The sequence below is a fragment of the Thermobia domestica genome, chromosome 12 (assembly GCF_964235325.1).
Source record: "Thermobia domestica chromosome 12, izTheDome1.hap1.1, whole genome shotgun sequence".
Lineage (NCBI taxonomy): Eukaryota > Metazoa > Arthropoda > Insecta > Zygentoma > Lepismatidae > Thermobia > Thermobia domestica.
In genome coordinates this window covers 204,914,940-204,932,285 of record NC_137465.1, presented here as the reverse complement: position 1 = coordinate 204,932,285, position 17,346 = coordinate 204,914,940, and the positions used below count along the sequence as shown (strand labels likewise).

Sequence of the window (17,346 nt, the reverse complement as noted above, 5' to 3'; positions counted from 1 at the left end):
AGACTGGGTTAATTGTTGGTTATGTAAAAAGATTGAGAAGAAAACCGGAAGTCTGGCAACATTGGCAGATGTACCTTTGCTCTCGATGACGCAGTGGCTGTGGAAATAAGAATAGCGTGTTTTTAAATTGGAAGACATCAGTTGTGATGTGAAGTTTTCCCTAGGAATAATTATCACGGATGATGTGCAGCGTGGAAGCAGCTGTTGATGAACAAGGGTAAGTCAGGGTAGAGCGTGCGAGAACTTTGCAACAGAAATGAAATATATGTAATATTTTAAAATGCCCGGGAAATTATATATTAACCACTAGGAACTGCTTCCGCTATTATTGAAGTATGCGCAGGCGTACTTAAAATACGATTTATAAGAGGCTATTTGTCATTTATGAACTAGCTTAAATGACGTATCATTAAATAAAATATATGCGAAATTCATTTTTCATTGTACACGCGGGAGCAAATATATTTTTCCCTTCGCCAAAAATAGTATCAGTATTTTGTGACGAGGAAAACATATTATCTTTGGATTAGTTTATATATATATATATACAATACATATATATATATTGTTTATATATATATATTGTTAAACTCGTTTCCTTTTGGATTTGTTTATACAACACCGAGATCATGAAGGACAGGACCAACAATAAACATACGGTACCGCGTTAGGACTTTTAATTCGGTACAGATGTAAAATCAACTATCACGGTGTGGACCATTCCACATTACTATATCTCACGTTCAAGAGAAGTGAATTTCAGGACCCATTTTTTCATGAACGGGCACAGAATGTATTTGATTTTATTTTCTATGATTCAAATAACAATCTTTCCACGGATCAAGAATATAAAAACCTTGTTCGGAAAATTTACGAGTAAAATTATTACCGAGTAGATTTAGAATATCCCAGCATATAGAATGGTTTCAGAATACCCTTTTATTTGTAACATTAATAAGAAAATATCTGAATTCTGTTAATTGTGACATTTTGCTGCAAGTCATACTTGTATGACGAGATTTATTCTGTAACTGAAGGAAGTAGAGACACCTGAGGGAGCGAAGTTAGGAGAGTGGCACATTGGGTTAGGGCTCCGAAGGCGCAAGGGCAAATGGTATTTGAAATAAGTGGGCGTTAAAATGCTTTAGACAACGGATACTAGATATTGAACTATACATAGAGCAAGCAGTGATTATCTTAGTGTGTCTTAAAAATTCATTATTTTTTATCTTACGTGTTATTTCTACTTTATTACTATAATTATAGCTTTTCCGCTTGCGTATATCGGTTCTTTAAATACTTCTGTTTGTGAAGTAATAGATTTTTATGTGCAGTTTATTGTATGATCAGTTGCTCTCAATTTGCATTCATGTTATGTCATAAAGACACACTCAAACTAGCATATGTATGCCACGTACTTTGTCTAGAGTAAAGTGTATAAAGTATATTGTCGTTTCCGTTTAAATCTTTCATAAGAGAAGCACCATACACATTACAACGGGCATGGGTACACACACTTTCTGTACTATTCACCTAGGGAGCAAGATGGCCCAGTGATTGAGCACTTATCTCTGGGCCGAAAGACTCCTAGTTCGATTCCCGGCTAAGTAAAATTGTGGCGGACAACGTCCGTGGGTTATCTCGAGATACTCCCGTGTCCTTTCACATTCTCATTCCTGCATCTGTATTACCCAGATTTTGGGTTTTCTCGGAATTTCCTAATTTCCTCCGATTTCTCATTCCACTAGTCATTCCTTAATAATTCACACCCATTCACCTTCTGCCTTCTTTAGTCTAAAGGGCATAATCGTGGAACGTTAGAACTTTAATTTCAGCATTGTCCGCCTCCCACACTTTTCAGGGGTCAGAAAGGCCTATCTTATGAGAATAGAATGGGTTTTGGTGCATTAGGTGATCAATATGAAGAAATAATATATTTGTAGTAGTTGCATGGAGGTGCGTAAATTCTTTATCTGGGCAAGGATGGGTAATATAATAATAGTTTTTAGGGCATTCGGAGAATATTTGTGTAAATAAACAATATGCCTTCATTTTGATAATCTGCACGCAATCGGGGATACGACCGTACTTCCTAAAAATGAAAACGATACAGTTGTCTTCTGCAGGTACTAATAAGTCTGTCAAAGATCACGCATATCAAAGGCCGTATAGTATTGAGGTTTAAATTGTGATCAACGTAAATAGAAGTTTTTTCTTTTTTTAATTTATCATTCGTACTAGTAGTTGAATTAAATCGTTAAACTCAGCAGTAGATTACTGTGCTGATGCACAGCAGGTATATTCTGAGTCGACCCAGCTTGTGTAGTATTATATTGGGAAATGAAAAAGTGCACGGTATATTAAGATTAAACCTATAATTTTGATTAGGCATAGCGAAACCAATACTTATAATATTGATATAAGAAAGTTTTACATTAAAAAAAAAAGCGTGAGACATTTACTGTTTTTTGCATTTAAAGGAGTATAGTACAAGGTAAATCGATTAGGCGGTATAAAGTAATATATCTCAGCAGTATTCGTGAGACAGCGTGCTTAAACATTTCATGTAATTCATGTTATTTATGTGCAATTTCGTTACTTTAAATTTAAGATTTGATGCAATTGCAAAGATCATTAATACATTCAAAAACTACCGGTATGGAATGAATTCAGTACAAGGAAAGACACTGGATTGGGAAAAACAACGAACTTTAGTGAGGTCAACGAGAAATTTTAAAATTGTAGTAATACTGTTTACATATAAAATAAGTTATGGAATAATGTTGCAATTATATATTTCTGATACTTAGGATTACATGTAAAATTTAGTTACTTTTGAATTTGTTTACACATATACATTACCGGTATAAAACGTAAAACTGTTTCATACGATTTCTCCTTGTTAGCACTTGATGAATTCCTATAAACTGCGTGGAAGTTCATTGTAACTTCGATGTGATATTTAGGTATTGCCTAGCGATTATTTACTCATGCACAATCGTGTTTCCTGTGCATTTGGTCTCGAGTTTAATTCCGTTTTGGGTACTTTCCCTTTATACAGTGCCGAGCTATGGTTGTATCCCGTTTAGGTTCCATTTCATAGCCTTAGTGCGTGGAAAAGCTTTTAAACCTATGCCAAGTCAGTTTTGTGTCCTTATATATGCTATAACTAGCAAAATACCCGTTCTTCGCACGGGAAAAATAGTTCCATTTTGGATATAAAAGAGCTGAATTTGTATTTAAACGGCATCGGAATGTCACTGTTCGTCTCAGTGACCCCGAAAACTATGGATTCGACTTTAATGTAGGTCATTTTTGATCATTTTTAAATATCTCGCCCTCCCCAAAGTTACACCGTCAAAGTAAAATGATAAAATCATCCAGGCCGGAACCTCATTCTATGTTGAAAATTTGATCGAGATCGGTCGCGGGATTCAAGAGATACGAAGTTACAAATATTGTGACTTTCATTTTTATAAACCCAGATTTGCTTTGGTACTGTTTGTATGAGTATTTACATTTGAAAATTGCATTCCCCTCCTTCCCCCCAAAGTTTTGCCCCCATTTTAACTAACATTTTGCATCTAAAATTCCTAGCTCTAGTGACTATACGGGGGCTTAGCAGTAGAGCGCTCGAGCGCTTCCCTTTAGTGCATGGGGTAGGGTTCTGGGGAAGTTTGTGGTAAACAACATCGTGTCAGTAGGTTTTCTCGGGGTACTCATGTTTTCTTTCAAATTCTTATTTCACTGATTCCATCATCACTCATTTGTTTTAATTATCCGTCTCCCTTAACCGAAAGGGCATAAACGTGAGACGTTAAACTCAAAGATTTCATTTTCTAGTGACTATACTTTTAGTATATATTTCATCTTACTATTGCATCCAATACAGACTCTTTAACAATTCGTGTTATAATCAATGTTTGGGAGGTAATTTCGCTCACAAACATAAGCCAAAACATACGTATGAAAATTGCGATCTGTTTGGTTTTAAGTTACAGGCCTCACAGTATGTGAGAAAATGATCGTGAAAACCACTAAACTGCTAACGATTAACTTTACATGACTCGGCGAAAATTTTAGAGGAACTCATTTGTACGGTATGTGAAAGGGATATTGTGAAATTGGTCCATATGAATGTATGTGTTTATCATGCATGTTCAACATCTAGGTTATAAGATAGGATGTATTAACGTAGACCGCTAATCAAATCCTATGCAAAGGCCATGCAAAACTGATCCTTACAGTGTAGACCATTCTTCACAACACTTTCGACTCAACATAATCACGCCATTAATCCCGGCTAATAGGAAATAAAGGATATTGAATAATCTTCCGAGCAAATAGCATTTTGAAGGTTTTGAATTTAGGTTTACCGAGCGAGCGTAGGCTAGTTTTAACTTTTCTTACTTCGCTATTGGGAGGTCCGGGTTTCGAATCCAGTGGCTGGCGATCCAGAGTGCGGTTGTCCTCAGTTCTACAGTGCGAATTCAGGAATAGTACATTTTAAATATAGGGTCTACCCATTTCCTTTACCTTCGTTGTTGCATTGTTAATAATTCCAAGGTAAATTGAGTCATAATCCGGTACTATTTTTGATGAAAAAAAAAAAGTTATACTTTCATATAAGACGCAACATAGTGGTATTAATTTAACGACAGAAGATCCGTGCATTTCAAAATAAAAGTTATGTAGAATTTCTGACTAAATATAATAAAATCTGTAACTGAGATTACCGTATTTTCACACTATAGTGTGCCCTATTATTACAATACCATAAAACAAAGGTTTCCGCAATGTGTCGTTTTCCCCCACGAGAATTTTGTATTATACCGCCAATATAATGATACGGCAAAATAAACTAGGAAGACCGGGACATCATTTAAGAATTGTGAAACTGTTATCAGTTGAAGGGCACGTTTACCAGTATTTCTTTCGGTGAAACATACCCTGGAGTAATTAATATTAATGTATAGCCTCCTTCTGTAGACACAGTACACAAAATACAACATAAAAGTGCAGTTGTTGCACTTATTTTGGTTACTTGTTCTATATTCGTACAATTTTAATTCTAATCGACGTATTGTGTGCAGTGCGGAATAGCTGCTGAAAATATTCCGTGTATACGATATTCCTCTTTCCTAGACTTCTTTTTAAATATATAAATAGCGCGGTGATATATATATATATATATATATATATATATATATATATATATATATATATATATATATATATATATATATATATATATATAATATATATTCTTCCACAAGTTAAACTTTTCAATGAAACCAGTAGATTTTGTGCTTTGTGGCGTGGAAGTCCGCATGCAATAACTCATAAACGAAGCCAAGTTCGATTTTCTTTCGTGTAGCCCTTATGACTTGTTATTGTAGGTAGAATCACCTCCCAAACACTCGAGTTATATTTAACATGAGTGTAAAGCCTAGATTAACACCAATATATAGTTTCTTGTTTCCCCTGCAACATTAGACATAACATTTCTTGCAAATTCAAGAAATGGATTTCGAAACTTTGCCGATAAACAAACGGATCAATAATCAAAAAATAATCTGTGCAACTATGGACCCGATTATGAAACGAATTGCACATATTTTTCTGCTAGTTACTTAATTTGTTTTTGATCTATAGTTTCGAAATAAATCTGTTCGACTGAATTGTTATGAATATTATCGGTTCGTATAAAATGTATTAGTAAGATGGAGCTGCCCATTTATTGGTGATTAATGCTACCTAAAATCCACCGTCGAATTGGTAAAGTGGATCCCTGTTAACACGTGGTACTGTTTTGTTTGAGTTTTTCGTTTCAGTATTCATCTATTGGCATCATCAAAGAAACAGCGGCGTGAAGATAAACTAAATCGTTATTTTCAAATTTTATTTTAGAAGTTCCAAATACATTATTTTAATAAATTATTGTAACTGTTCCTTAATTTGTGAGTGTGAAATTTTAAGACAACTGCCCTCACGAATTCGTACATGAAAATTTCTCCATTGTATCATCGGCTTTTTTTTTTTTTTTCTCGTAAAATTGTTTGTTTCATGAGTTTCTTTTCCCGTACTTTTAATTGAAGTAAACGTATTTGATTAAAAATTGACTTTTAGGGTAAATCACCAAACTACGAGTCGAAACGTTTGGTGATCAAACTAACGCACGTAATGGTTTAGGACCCACTAGAAGCAGTTCGTTGCTCTGTAGAGGTAAAATGTTGCCTAAATGTCTTGAGCCGTGGCAAAAATTGGAACTAAAGCTCACACCTACGCATTGAGCCAATAAGGGTTCAGCTGTTGCTAAGCGGGAGATCCTTAGCGAAAGGGAGTAAAATTCCTTCGGCCGATAGCAGCGCTTGTCAAGTTAATGTGGTATATCTATAACATATTCAGACCAAAGAAAAGAATATGAGGTAGCGTGTTTCGAGAACGCAGGCTGTTTTTTTAAGCAGTTGTTTTCACTTTTCCATGATTTTATATATTAATGGAAGGAGAAAACAACAGATTTAAACTTATTTTTACCTCTAAATCCTCTGTAGGTGCAAATATACAAAGAGTAAAAAGGTGATTGACTTGACTGGGACTCGAACCCAGGATCTCTGACATGCCGTGCCTATGCGTTAACCACTATACCACCCAGTCCGCTTCCCAGAACAGCCAAACACTCTTTCACTCCTGTAGTCGGTGCTCTCCACTCAGACCACATGGCTTATACCACAGCATTTCATTAATATATGAAGTCGCAACCGTCAAAAGGTGTTCTCAGTATATGGTCATTGAATTGTCCAATCACAACAGCTAGGCAGTGGTACAAGCCATGTGGTCTGAGTGGAGAACACCGATTATAGGAGTTAGAGAGTGTGGCAGTTCTGGAAAGTGGACTGGGTAGTTTAGTGGTTAACGCATCGGCACAGTATGCCGGAGATCCCGGGTTCGAGTAGCGGTCCATTCGGTCACCTATCCACTCTGTTATTTTCCATGATTTATTTATTTTCAATCTCAAAACCTCCATTTGATTTTGGCTTAGTCATCAAATTAGTTCAGCATTTGCGTTCCAGAACCCAACTTCCCTAGTGCTAACGAAATGGTCAGTTGTCTAGCGTATCTTCATGTAATTCTCTTAGACTTCTTGTGACTGATTCTGAGCTACTTCAGAAGAATATTGATACTACTTCATTGTAATGTACTACATGAATCCTAAAAGTAAACCCCGAGAAGTATAACAATGGAACGTTTTCCTTAACACTTTCCATACTTCATACAGCATAATGGTTCGTCCATTACAAAATAAACAGCCCAAAGGGCATCAGGCTAATATTCTCTGAACTCATATACATTCTATCGTTATACTATCTGTCTGTAGTTTGGGATTCCCGTATAGATTAACGGAAAATTCGACACTTCTCAGTTAATTCTTACAAAACCGCAAATTCTTCAAGGATTAAAAGTTTGCCTATCTGAACGATGCTCCTACAAGGTTCTCGAAGGTGAATTCATTGTTTTAAATTTTCTTGCAGTAGTGCGCTTGATATTATTTCACATTCTCGTCATAAGAAAGCACGAAGGTCTACAAATATTGAATATTTGGCCACCTGATTGCTGAACCGTTAATCTTAGAAACATTTGTTCCAACGTATAGAGACCTGAAACCTACTCCATCCATAACTCCATCTCGTAATTCGTTCGAGACTTCTACTATAGGTCGACCTAAACCAGTGGCTTCCAACTTATCTTGACTGACGAGGTTTTACTGAAGGCTTACGACATTGCGACACATTTGTTTGATTTTTATTAATAATACATGACATACTTGTTTCATTTTTATTAATAATAATACACATTTCAATAGTGTAACTGTATAAGTTAATGTAAAAATAGTGATTTTATGTAGTACTAACCATAGTTGGTGCTACTAGAGGCGTTTTTCAATTGATTTGAACTAATTAAACGCTTCATGATTTTCAACGAACTTCAGTTGCGGAAGTTCGTTACTGAATTCTTTGTGTGTGTGTGTTTGTTTTTTTGTTTGTTTGTTTTTATTTGCATTTTTTCTTCAATTTTGAGCCCTCCATTCGACACAGCATCAACAGTTATCTGAAAGAAGTTATGTAATTTTTCGCGTCACTCTTATCGTTCCCGAGATATTGGTCCAAAAAAAGTTTCGATGTCGGGAGATTTAAGGAGCCATATCTCGGGAAAAATAAGTCATAGAGAGATCGTATTGGTGTTGATCAATACCTACCTAAGAGGATGGTGAACATTTTGGTACCAAATAGTAACCAGTGGCCACTAGCAAACTGGCGACCGTTCCCCAGATATTCCCAACGTCTTTGGTTGCATCAAGATGAACTTTTCTAAACTTAACTTTGGCCCTTGTGCGGTGCGCAGACCAATCAGCTTTCTTTTCAGGATGGTAATAACTATTTTGTTCCTTCTCAGTTTTTTGTTACCACTCCTGCCCAACCTTTTAACCTTAAAAAGTCTGGTGCAACTTTTGCGCCTGTTAAGCTTTGCACCGGTCACCTAGATTTCTTTCGAGTGAAGATCTTTACGAACCCTTTATAAACTGCTGTTTTGGGCTCTATCGGCACCGGGGCCACTTTTGGATGTCGTGCATATGGTGGGAGTACGCAATTGCGTAGGCACGACTGTCCAAATTGGACATTCTCCTTGCTTTTGGATCCCTCAAGGTCGTACTATCTAGGAGGAGTCCGCAATATCTTAGGACCCAGAGCTCCGAGCTTAACTCCTGGTAAATCCTTGTCGTCACTCTGCGCGACTTCCTAGCGAAGTCATCCTATCTTATCCTCTTTGCTAACTTGACACTCTGTTTAGTACCAGTTATTGATTCAATAATTATGCGTCTTGAGTTATTGACTATAATTATTGCGTCATGAGTTACTGATTCAATAATTAAATCAATAACTAATGAGACGCAATAATTATTGAATCAATAAATGGTGTTGGTATTGAAAAAAAAAAATTATTTTTAAATTCGTTCTGGCATTGCTCTTGGAGCATTCTCAACTGGTTACATTCTAAACTTCCGGAACACCTTTATGGGATGTGCGACATACCAGTTGGAAACCTCTGTCCTAAACTATCAATCGTTCAACGCTTTATATCAATCTCTTAACAAACCTTTTCAGCTACTTCCCATACGTATCGACATTATTCTGAAACTGCAGTGTGGCACTTTGATCCAAAAATATTTTTGCCAAGATACCTCTTTCGCTGTTATAATTTATATATTACTTACATAACTTTTGTTTATTAATATTGGTATTATAGTTGTCAAATTATTAAAGATTGTAGAATAGATAGGCTTTTGTAGATCTGGAATTTGTTAGTAAATTAATAACTTGATCGTACCAGTATAGTTAGGTAGAAGGAGAGCCTAGTGTAGTACACGCTTGATATTTTGCAGATTCAGTGGATATTAAAATGTGGTTTTAAATCAAGGGTTTTTCTTCTCACAGGAATGCATTGTCTAAGGTGAGATAGACTAATTTCTGTTGAATTAATTCAACTGTGCTGATTACATGTGGTTTTGAAGAAGAGAACTTCCTGTCATTGCTTTTGAAGTCTTGAGGGATTGTATAATAATAATAAAACACAAACGTAACAACTCCGATTCAACATCTTTGTACCAGGAATGGTCAAAACGATTTTTATGGAAAGAGTCATATTCGATTTTCTGTAAAACTGTTTAATTTTTCACTGGAAACTGATTTTAACAGAAAACTGGACCAGTTTTAAAAGCGGAATCGGCTTTTGATAGAAAAGTAGACTGGTTTTAAACTCGAAACTGGCTTTAATAGTAAATCGGAGCCGGGTTTTGATAGAAAATAGTAAAACTTTTTTTTTTATTTATGGAGGTTTGCTTCGTTTTTTTCTAAAAGCGATTTTTTTTTTTTTTTGAGTGCCCACCACACTTTTTACTTATGACGAAGAGAAGTACAAAATGGGGCTTCCTTAACAAATATCAAAACAGGCAATTTATGAATTTTGTAACTATATGATTTCAGCGTTACATATACACCTGTCATCAGAATTGATCATTGGCTAGTTAAGTCAAGTCTGTGTTTAATATAAATTGCTTCTACTTTTTTCTCATATTACTGAAATGTTTTGATACTTTTTCTGTAGTGTTTTTGTTATTTCAGATACTAATAATTTGTTTCTACTTTTCAGGAATGGAACAAAGATTGATGCATCGAGCCCCACGTCGAATGACGTGAGTATGGTGCCAAATGATCAGAATGAAACTGCAGTCGTGGTTAAAACAGAGAAAGAATCAACGGACACTGAATACAAAGAAATATTTTCCGCTCCTCAGAAGTTACGGCACAGAAAGAGTGATCCTTTGAAAGAACTTGCGAATGATCTTGATTCAGAAAGCACCAACGGGACATGTGAAAATTCGTTACCGAAAGACATAAAAATTAAGAAGGAACCAATATCAAGTGTGGTACAGAAATGTCATACTTTGTTGCCCGAATCCCCTGACGAGATCGTGGTGTTAAAAAGTCGATACGGCCGGGCTCACAAACCAAAAATAGCAAACGATTTTTTACTAACAGACAAAAAAATTGCTATCTTGAGACAATCTCCTCAAGGAAGCCCTCAGAAGAGTAACAGCAGTAGTTGTAACGGTAGTCCGAGACTTTCTCCGCCAGAAATGTTGCCTGTGAATGGAGAGATTGAAGATAGCGATATAGATTTGAGTCTCGTAAATAAAGACGCAGAGCTGCTGGACGGTCCAGAACTTGTGACGAGTTCTACAAACGGCGATCGAGATTTAATCACAGAGGACGATTCTTCTCGTTGCAACGTGCGTGAAAATGGCGCGACTATTAACCCGGTTTCTAATGAAACGTCTCCCTCTATAGCCGCGAGTGAAACAAACGATCCTTGTATGGATTCGATATCGGAAACAAATAGCAGTGAAATTTTAGTCTCTTCAACGACCGTGGACAAGATTGATGATCCTTGTGAATTGGATTTGGTTTCGAATAATGCGGCAGAAGATAGCAGCGACTCCAAAGTGTCATCGTCAAATATAATTGATGTTATCGTGTGCGATGAAAAACCAAGAGCCGAGACCCCTATTGTTGACCTAGCAGATAGCACGGACGAAAACAAAGCAAAAGATTCCACGGTGAGCGCTCTTAGAAAATACAGGACCAAAGGGAGATTTAAATTAATAGAATGCAATGGGTCTCCAGAATCAAAAGGTTTGGAAAAAGGTAGTGAATGTGTGGAAGAAGCTACCCATGATAAGTATGTTGAGACAGAAGGTGATCAGTGTGTTGGTCAGAATGTGAAAAGTGTATCGAGTGACGCGAAAATGAAGTCGTCTGAAGAACCGGTTTTGCGTAATGTGAATCAAGAAGGCACGAAAGAAATCAAAACGAACGAGAACTCACTAAATGAAGTAGGAGGTGAATTAGTTACCAAATCGACGAGATCAGCTTCTTATGCACCGAGTACGAAAGTTGATTCAACAAAAGTAACCAAAGCAAGAAAATCAATTGCATCGGCTCCCAGCACTCCAGCTACATCGAAGAAGATTTCTGCTCCAGGCTCTAGAAGTTCCATTGGCACTGATACCCAGAAGACTGTTCAGACGCCAATGAAAGAGAAACCTTGCGAGTGGTTAGTAGGGGACCTAGTATGGGGTCAAGTAGGACGATACCCATATTGGCCATGCATAATTTCTTACGATCCCATAGAAGGGGTCTTTACGAAGTCATATGGTGAGTTGTTTTTTTTTTTTTTTTTTTTTTTTTTTTTTTTTTATATAATAATGAATGTACTTTTAGTCCTCACATTTAACGCTGAAATTTTTTGAAGGAAAAAAAAAAAAACTTGTAGAAATAGAGAGTAAAATCAGGAAAGAGAGCATAGAGAGTAAGTTAGAGTAGTTGAGACTGACCACGGTTACTTAATCAAGAAGGTACGATATCATCATCATCATAGGTATTCTGCCATTATTGCTGGTCACTTGCTGCAACTGAGAAGCTTCCATTCTCCACGGTCTTCCGCTAACCTCTTCGTTTTCACGTACGATTTCTCTGTTTTGATATCGTTCATTAATTGTAGTCTCCTTCGTCCCTCCCCCCATCTCTTCCCTGCCACCTTACCCTCTAAAACGTCCCTCATGATACAGTTCTTAGAAAATGTCCCAACCACTTTCTCTTCCTCTTCTTAATAATATCTAAAATTGTTCTCGTCTCCACCGCCATTTCTAACACCCTGTCATTCGTTTTCTGCTCAACCCAGCTAATTCTCCATTCTTCTCCACACCCACATTTCGAACACATCTGTCAGTTTTTTTTTTTTTTTTTCATTTTTGCGTAATGTCCATGTTTCTGACCCATACAGTACAATATTCTACACGAAGCATTTTATGAGTCTTTTTCTCAACTCTTTATTCAACGTCCCACAAAATACTGTTTTCTTCCTCCTAAAGGTTTCTTTCGCCATTGCTATCTTGTTTTTATTTCACGTTCAATTTGATATCATTACTAATAATACTACCCAGGTATCGAAAACTAATCACCTGTTCTATTCTCTCCTACTTCTGTATTTTGAAACAGACCACTTCGTTCGAGTCGCCATGGCTTTTGTCTTTCTAAAATTTATTTTCATCCCATACTCTTCACAGTCCTTCCGCACGTTTTCTAACATCTTATTGATTTTCTCTTCAGATTCTGCAACAAACGCGATATCATCTGCAAACCGTATACACTTAATATCAGGTACAATATCAAGGAAATAGTAATGGTATTAGGAGAAAATTCTGGACATCAGAAACGCTACAGTAAAATAAATGTGTTATGTTACTATCACGATTTTCATCTACAGGCCGCTTCTTCTAGCTTTAAAACTGCGTTTAATTTAAATAAAAATAAAATGTGATTAAAGCAAGTACTTACTATTGATATTTTGCCGAAACTGTAATGCAGATTACTAGTAATCAGTATTTACTTCGGTCAGATTTTTATTTGAGATTTTCGTGTGTTAAAGGAAGACATTTGGCTCTTGAATGTTGCTTTATCCTTTTGATTTAGAACTTTCTTACTGTATATTGTATTATTATATGAATGAGTATATAGAAACTTACACATAATGCAACTATAGTATGCGCCAAAACAAAGAGTACTGAAATTCGCGTACGGATTGCGCGCAAGTGCAATGTCGTATGAGCCGTGAGAGTCAAATGTGTGCTCAGTTGTGTGTGGACTAGCGTAGTGTGCAGTTGGCGCGAAGATAATGTTCCATACCAGAGGAGAAGGTGTTCATTGTCAAGAACTACTTTTGCTCATACGACGTGGGACGTAGAAGATGAGTGCGCCCTGCTGTATCGCTCTGGAGTGTTAGCTATGACATATGTAGATGAAGATTTCATCAACAACATATGGCTTAATGATGAAAGCTATGTGTACTTTGATTACTAATCATTCGACAGTTGATTACTGACTGACCCATGCTTGCATGATTTGCGCGGTTTTTGCCGCACCAAAAATCTGTCGTTACAACAATGGACGCAACAAGACGGAGCTATTGCCGTACTGCAAGTGAGTCACTTGCTCTTCTGCCCACGAGAGGTTGGAGTTAGTTTGATTTCCCGTGGAACGGATTTTTCATATTCTCACTCCCCTGACCTCACAGCTCCAGATGCTGAAGGAAGCTATTTTCCGAACAGATAACTCTCTATCATTATACCGGAGTTGAGAGAGAAGATTCGGTCATTTGTTTCGTTGTTCCAGCAATCCGTGTTCACTAACATGTTCATCGATCTACAGAACGCTATGAAGAATTTGTGGACGTAATGGTCAACATTTTGAACACATGATGTACAGGCACGATTCCTCTTACATTTACAATATATGTTCAGTAATATTTAGTTGAGATCCATTTGACAACATTTCTTATGTTTCATTACCTTGTGAAATAAATAAATAAATGTCAACGATGTGATTACAGTAGTTTGTTTTGCCGCATACTGTACAGCTAGGTAATTGAAATGTGGAGTATGAAAATTATAATTCCACACTTGATTGGGAAGCACAAACGACTTGGAACGTTTTCGATAACCATAATTTTGTGTGAAAAATAAATAAGGTCAGTCTTACGTCAACTTTAATTAATTAACCATGTTTATGTAAAATTTAATTTATTTAGAAACGTATTACAGAGTTCAATTTAGGATTATTGACACTACATGTGTCTAAGTTAAGCCTTCATTAATTTACGTAAATATCGTAATATTAATGTGTCGAATATGTAATATAGTAACAGTCGTTTAAAAGAACAGATAAATATTCATAATACTGATTTTGTGTTAGATTTGTTAAATGAATTGCTGTCTTTTAGTCTTTGGAAGAGGTGCTGCAGGTCGGAAGTACCACGTTCAGTTTTTCGGAGATAATGCGAGGAGAGCGTGGATCAGTTCAAGTTCGATCATTTCGTACAACGGACAGAAGCACTTCGAAGAACAGTGTGCAAATGCGTATAAAGAGGTAAGCCCACATTATTTAATAGAAAATGATGTATTAATTGTATCAATTTGATTAATATAAAATGTTTGTAGGACAGGAACGAAAACTAAAAGCCTTATATCGTACAATCGATCAGCGAACAGCTCAGTGGTAACAAATGAACATAGTCTGGCAGTTGGTTTTAAAATCCTTTGCATACTTCGAGTAAACCTTTGAAACTAAAAAGCATATGGTATGCGTTATTACTTCGTAAGTTGGTTATACTTGTTGGAACAATGAAATAATGGAAAGTTTTTAGTTATATTTTAAAAGATTTTGAGGAAATATCGTCTGGGACGGAGAAGTTTGACCAAGAAAAGTAATATTAAATTTGGTGCGTAGAGGGTAAGAGTGTCTAAGAAGAACGAACTTCATGTAGTTTGAAAAGTTCGATCAGAAGAGAAATCGCGTGTGTATTTTTAACCGTAGTTCTTTGTCAGTAATCTCAAAGGTAATCACTTTTGCCTCTCGAATTCTTGTAGATTGTATAAAAAAACGATAGTTCATATCGAATTGTGTGTTCCGCGTAGCATAGTTGCTAACACTCACTTTTGGTGCGAGCAGTCCCGGGTTCGATTCCAAGTGGGGACACGGTCGAAAAAGTGTAAAAGCTTTTTCAGGTCAACTATCCTGACTGATGTTTCCCTCGTTTCTACCAGGCAAATGCACGAATAGCACATAACATAATGGCCCCAGGTCGCTTCTTTCCTTCATCTACGATTCCACAGGCAGTGTGATCGCCAAGAAATGTCATCCTTCTTACGTGAAGGACTAACATGACCATAGATGCTGAAAGCCCAAACATCAAAATACTAATCCTAAATGTGGAATTTTTGCTGAATGTATTATCAAGACTTAGGTATTGTAGAGATAGGGTGTATGGAAATGAAATGCTTCCACTTACAAGTAAAAACATCAATCAGTCTTTGGTTCTTCATTGGTTTTGTCACTTTTATTACTCCCAACTTCTGTCCAGAGTCCTATTGCTCAAATGAAAAATGTCTCGTGTACCGGTTTTCCTGTGAATCATGATTTTTTAATGAAATGCACTCCAGTGATATTAGCTTCAAAACTTTGGCGTGGTTGAAAGACTCGATGTTTGGGGCATCTCGAAAATGTCCTTTTAGCGTTCAAATGTGCGCACCACTTTATTATGCGTATATAAATGTCTTGATATTTACATGAGATTTCATATACATATTAGAACTCAAACGTTTCGGGTTCAATTCTCTGTGGAGACATGGTCGAAAAGGTGTAACAGCTTTTCCAACCTGGTTATTCTGAGTGACGTTTTTGCCGGGTTCTCCTCATTCAAATTACCTAAATGCCGGGATGGTACCTAACATGCAGGCCTCAGGTCAGTTTCTTCCCCGGATTGTATGCTTACCGAGGGACGTCATGTCTCATCCGTAACGGGCTTTTAAGGCCATAGATGCCGGTAATGCCCCAAAATAAGTATAAATAAATAAACGGATTGATTAACCCTTAGTTGGTAATATCCGTCTCCCAGGCAGATACACGATATTTTTTTGTTCTGAGTTGGTACCCATATTCACGGTTTCATCTGATAGTTCACCTATGCTTTAGTTGTGGATTGACTATGCTGTTTTGTTCAGGTGGTCTCGTGTCTAGCTCATTGTTGCAAACTTCGAAGTGTATAAAGTTATTCTACGCCGTCTCACAAGCAGATATTACTGTAAAGATAATATATTTTGTCCGTTTAAGGGACGGATGTTACTTTATTCTGACAACTATTAATATTTGTATGTTTTCCTTCGTTTTGAAAATCAATATTTTAAGATGTCAAGTAGAAAAGGTATACCACAAAGGAATAGTGCTATACTACAAATGGCTATAGAACAATTACAGATGGCTGTAGATCAGAAACTGATTATGATTACAGATCCGATGATTCGTATGTTCCTGAACACGATCATTTATCCCCAACAAGTCAGGTCAGCAATCCAGAAATAGATTTTAATTATGTCACGCTAAGATTTTCAAGTCAGTGCTTGAAAACTTGGTGTCACTTTTTTCAACTGACTGCACTGCACTTCATGCTTTTCGTGCAACCATGTCTCTCAAAAGATATAAAGTTGTGCTGGCGGCTCTTAGGTTTGATGATACAGCTACTCGTGAACGAAGGAAAAGAAAGAATCCTCCAGCAGTAGTGTGTTTGTTTTAATAAGATCATATCTAATTGTCAGAAGGCATATTCTATTGAGATGCATATATGTGTTGATAACATTCTACAAGAAATATGCTTAGAAATAGATTCTCAGCGGTGTCACATGTTGTATTGAACTCATGGGTACATACACAAGTGAATTACGACGTGCTTCATTATTCAGTTAATGAATTTTGTTACGTTCAATGAATTATCTGGGTGTAACTAAACCTTATTGGAAACTAACTTACACCACTTTGGCTTTAAACGTCTCAATTGTGTGTGTCCGTCTCTGAGGCGGATATTACTGTTATAGATTATTTTTTTGGATGTTACCAACTAAGGGTTAAGAAACCTTTTAACTCAGGGCACTAATGCTGTATTAAAATTATGCTTCCTGAAAACATTACGTAATTTGTTTGAAATCGAATGAAACAAAAGATATGCCTATCCATTTTTTTGTCGCCATAATTTGTTTTAATAGTATCCATTTTAATCGAAACTGTGACGTGGTGTAGCCGTTTTCCTTTCTAATGTCTAATAAGAAATTGGTTTCTTGTCTCGTTATCATTTGAACAGAAGTCTTCATGAAAGAAATACTTTATTGAAAAGATTATT

General features: G+C 36.4%; 1 protein-coding gene across 7 annotated transcripts in view; it reads left to right on the top strand.

Moving 5' to 3' along the window:
- Positions 1–17,346, top strand: part of NSD (Nuclear receptor binding SET domain protein) — a 136,619-nt gene that overhangs the window by 57,907 nt on the left and 61,366 nt on the right. For 6 of the 7 annotated variants that reach the window (XM_081734597.1, XM_081734595.1, XM_081734593.1 and 3 more), the window contains 2 exons: positions 10,210–11,774; positions 14,398–14,543. In XM_081734597.1, the coding sequence (XP_081590723.1) occupies positions 10,210–11,774; positions 14,398–14,543 (1,711 nt within the window). Of the gene's footprint in view, positions 1–54; positions 218–10,209; positions 11,775–14,397; positions 14,544–17,346 lie in introns of those variants that run through there. The other variant, XM_081734598.1, reaches the window with a different exon arrangement.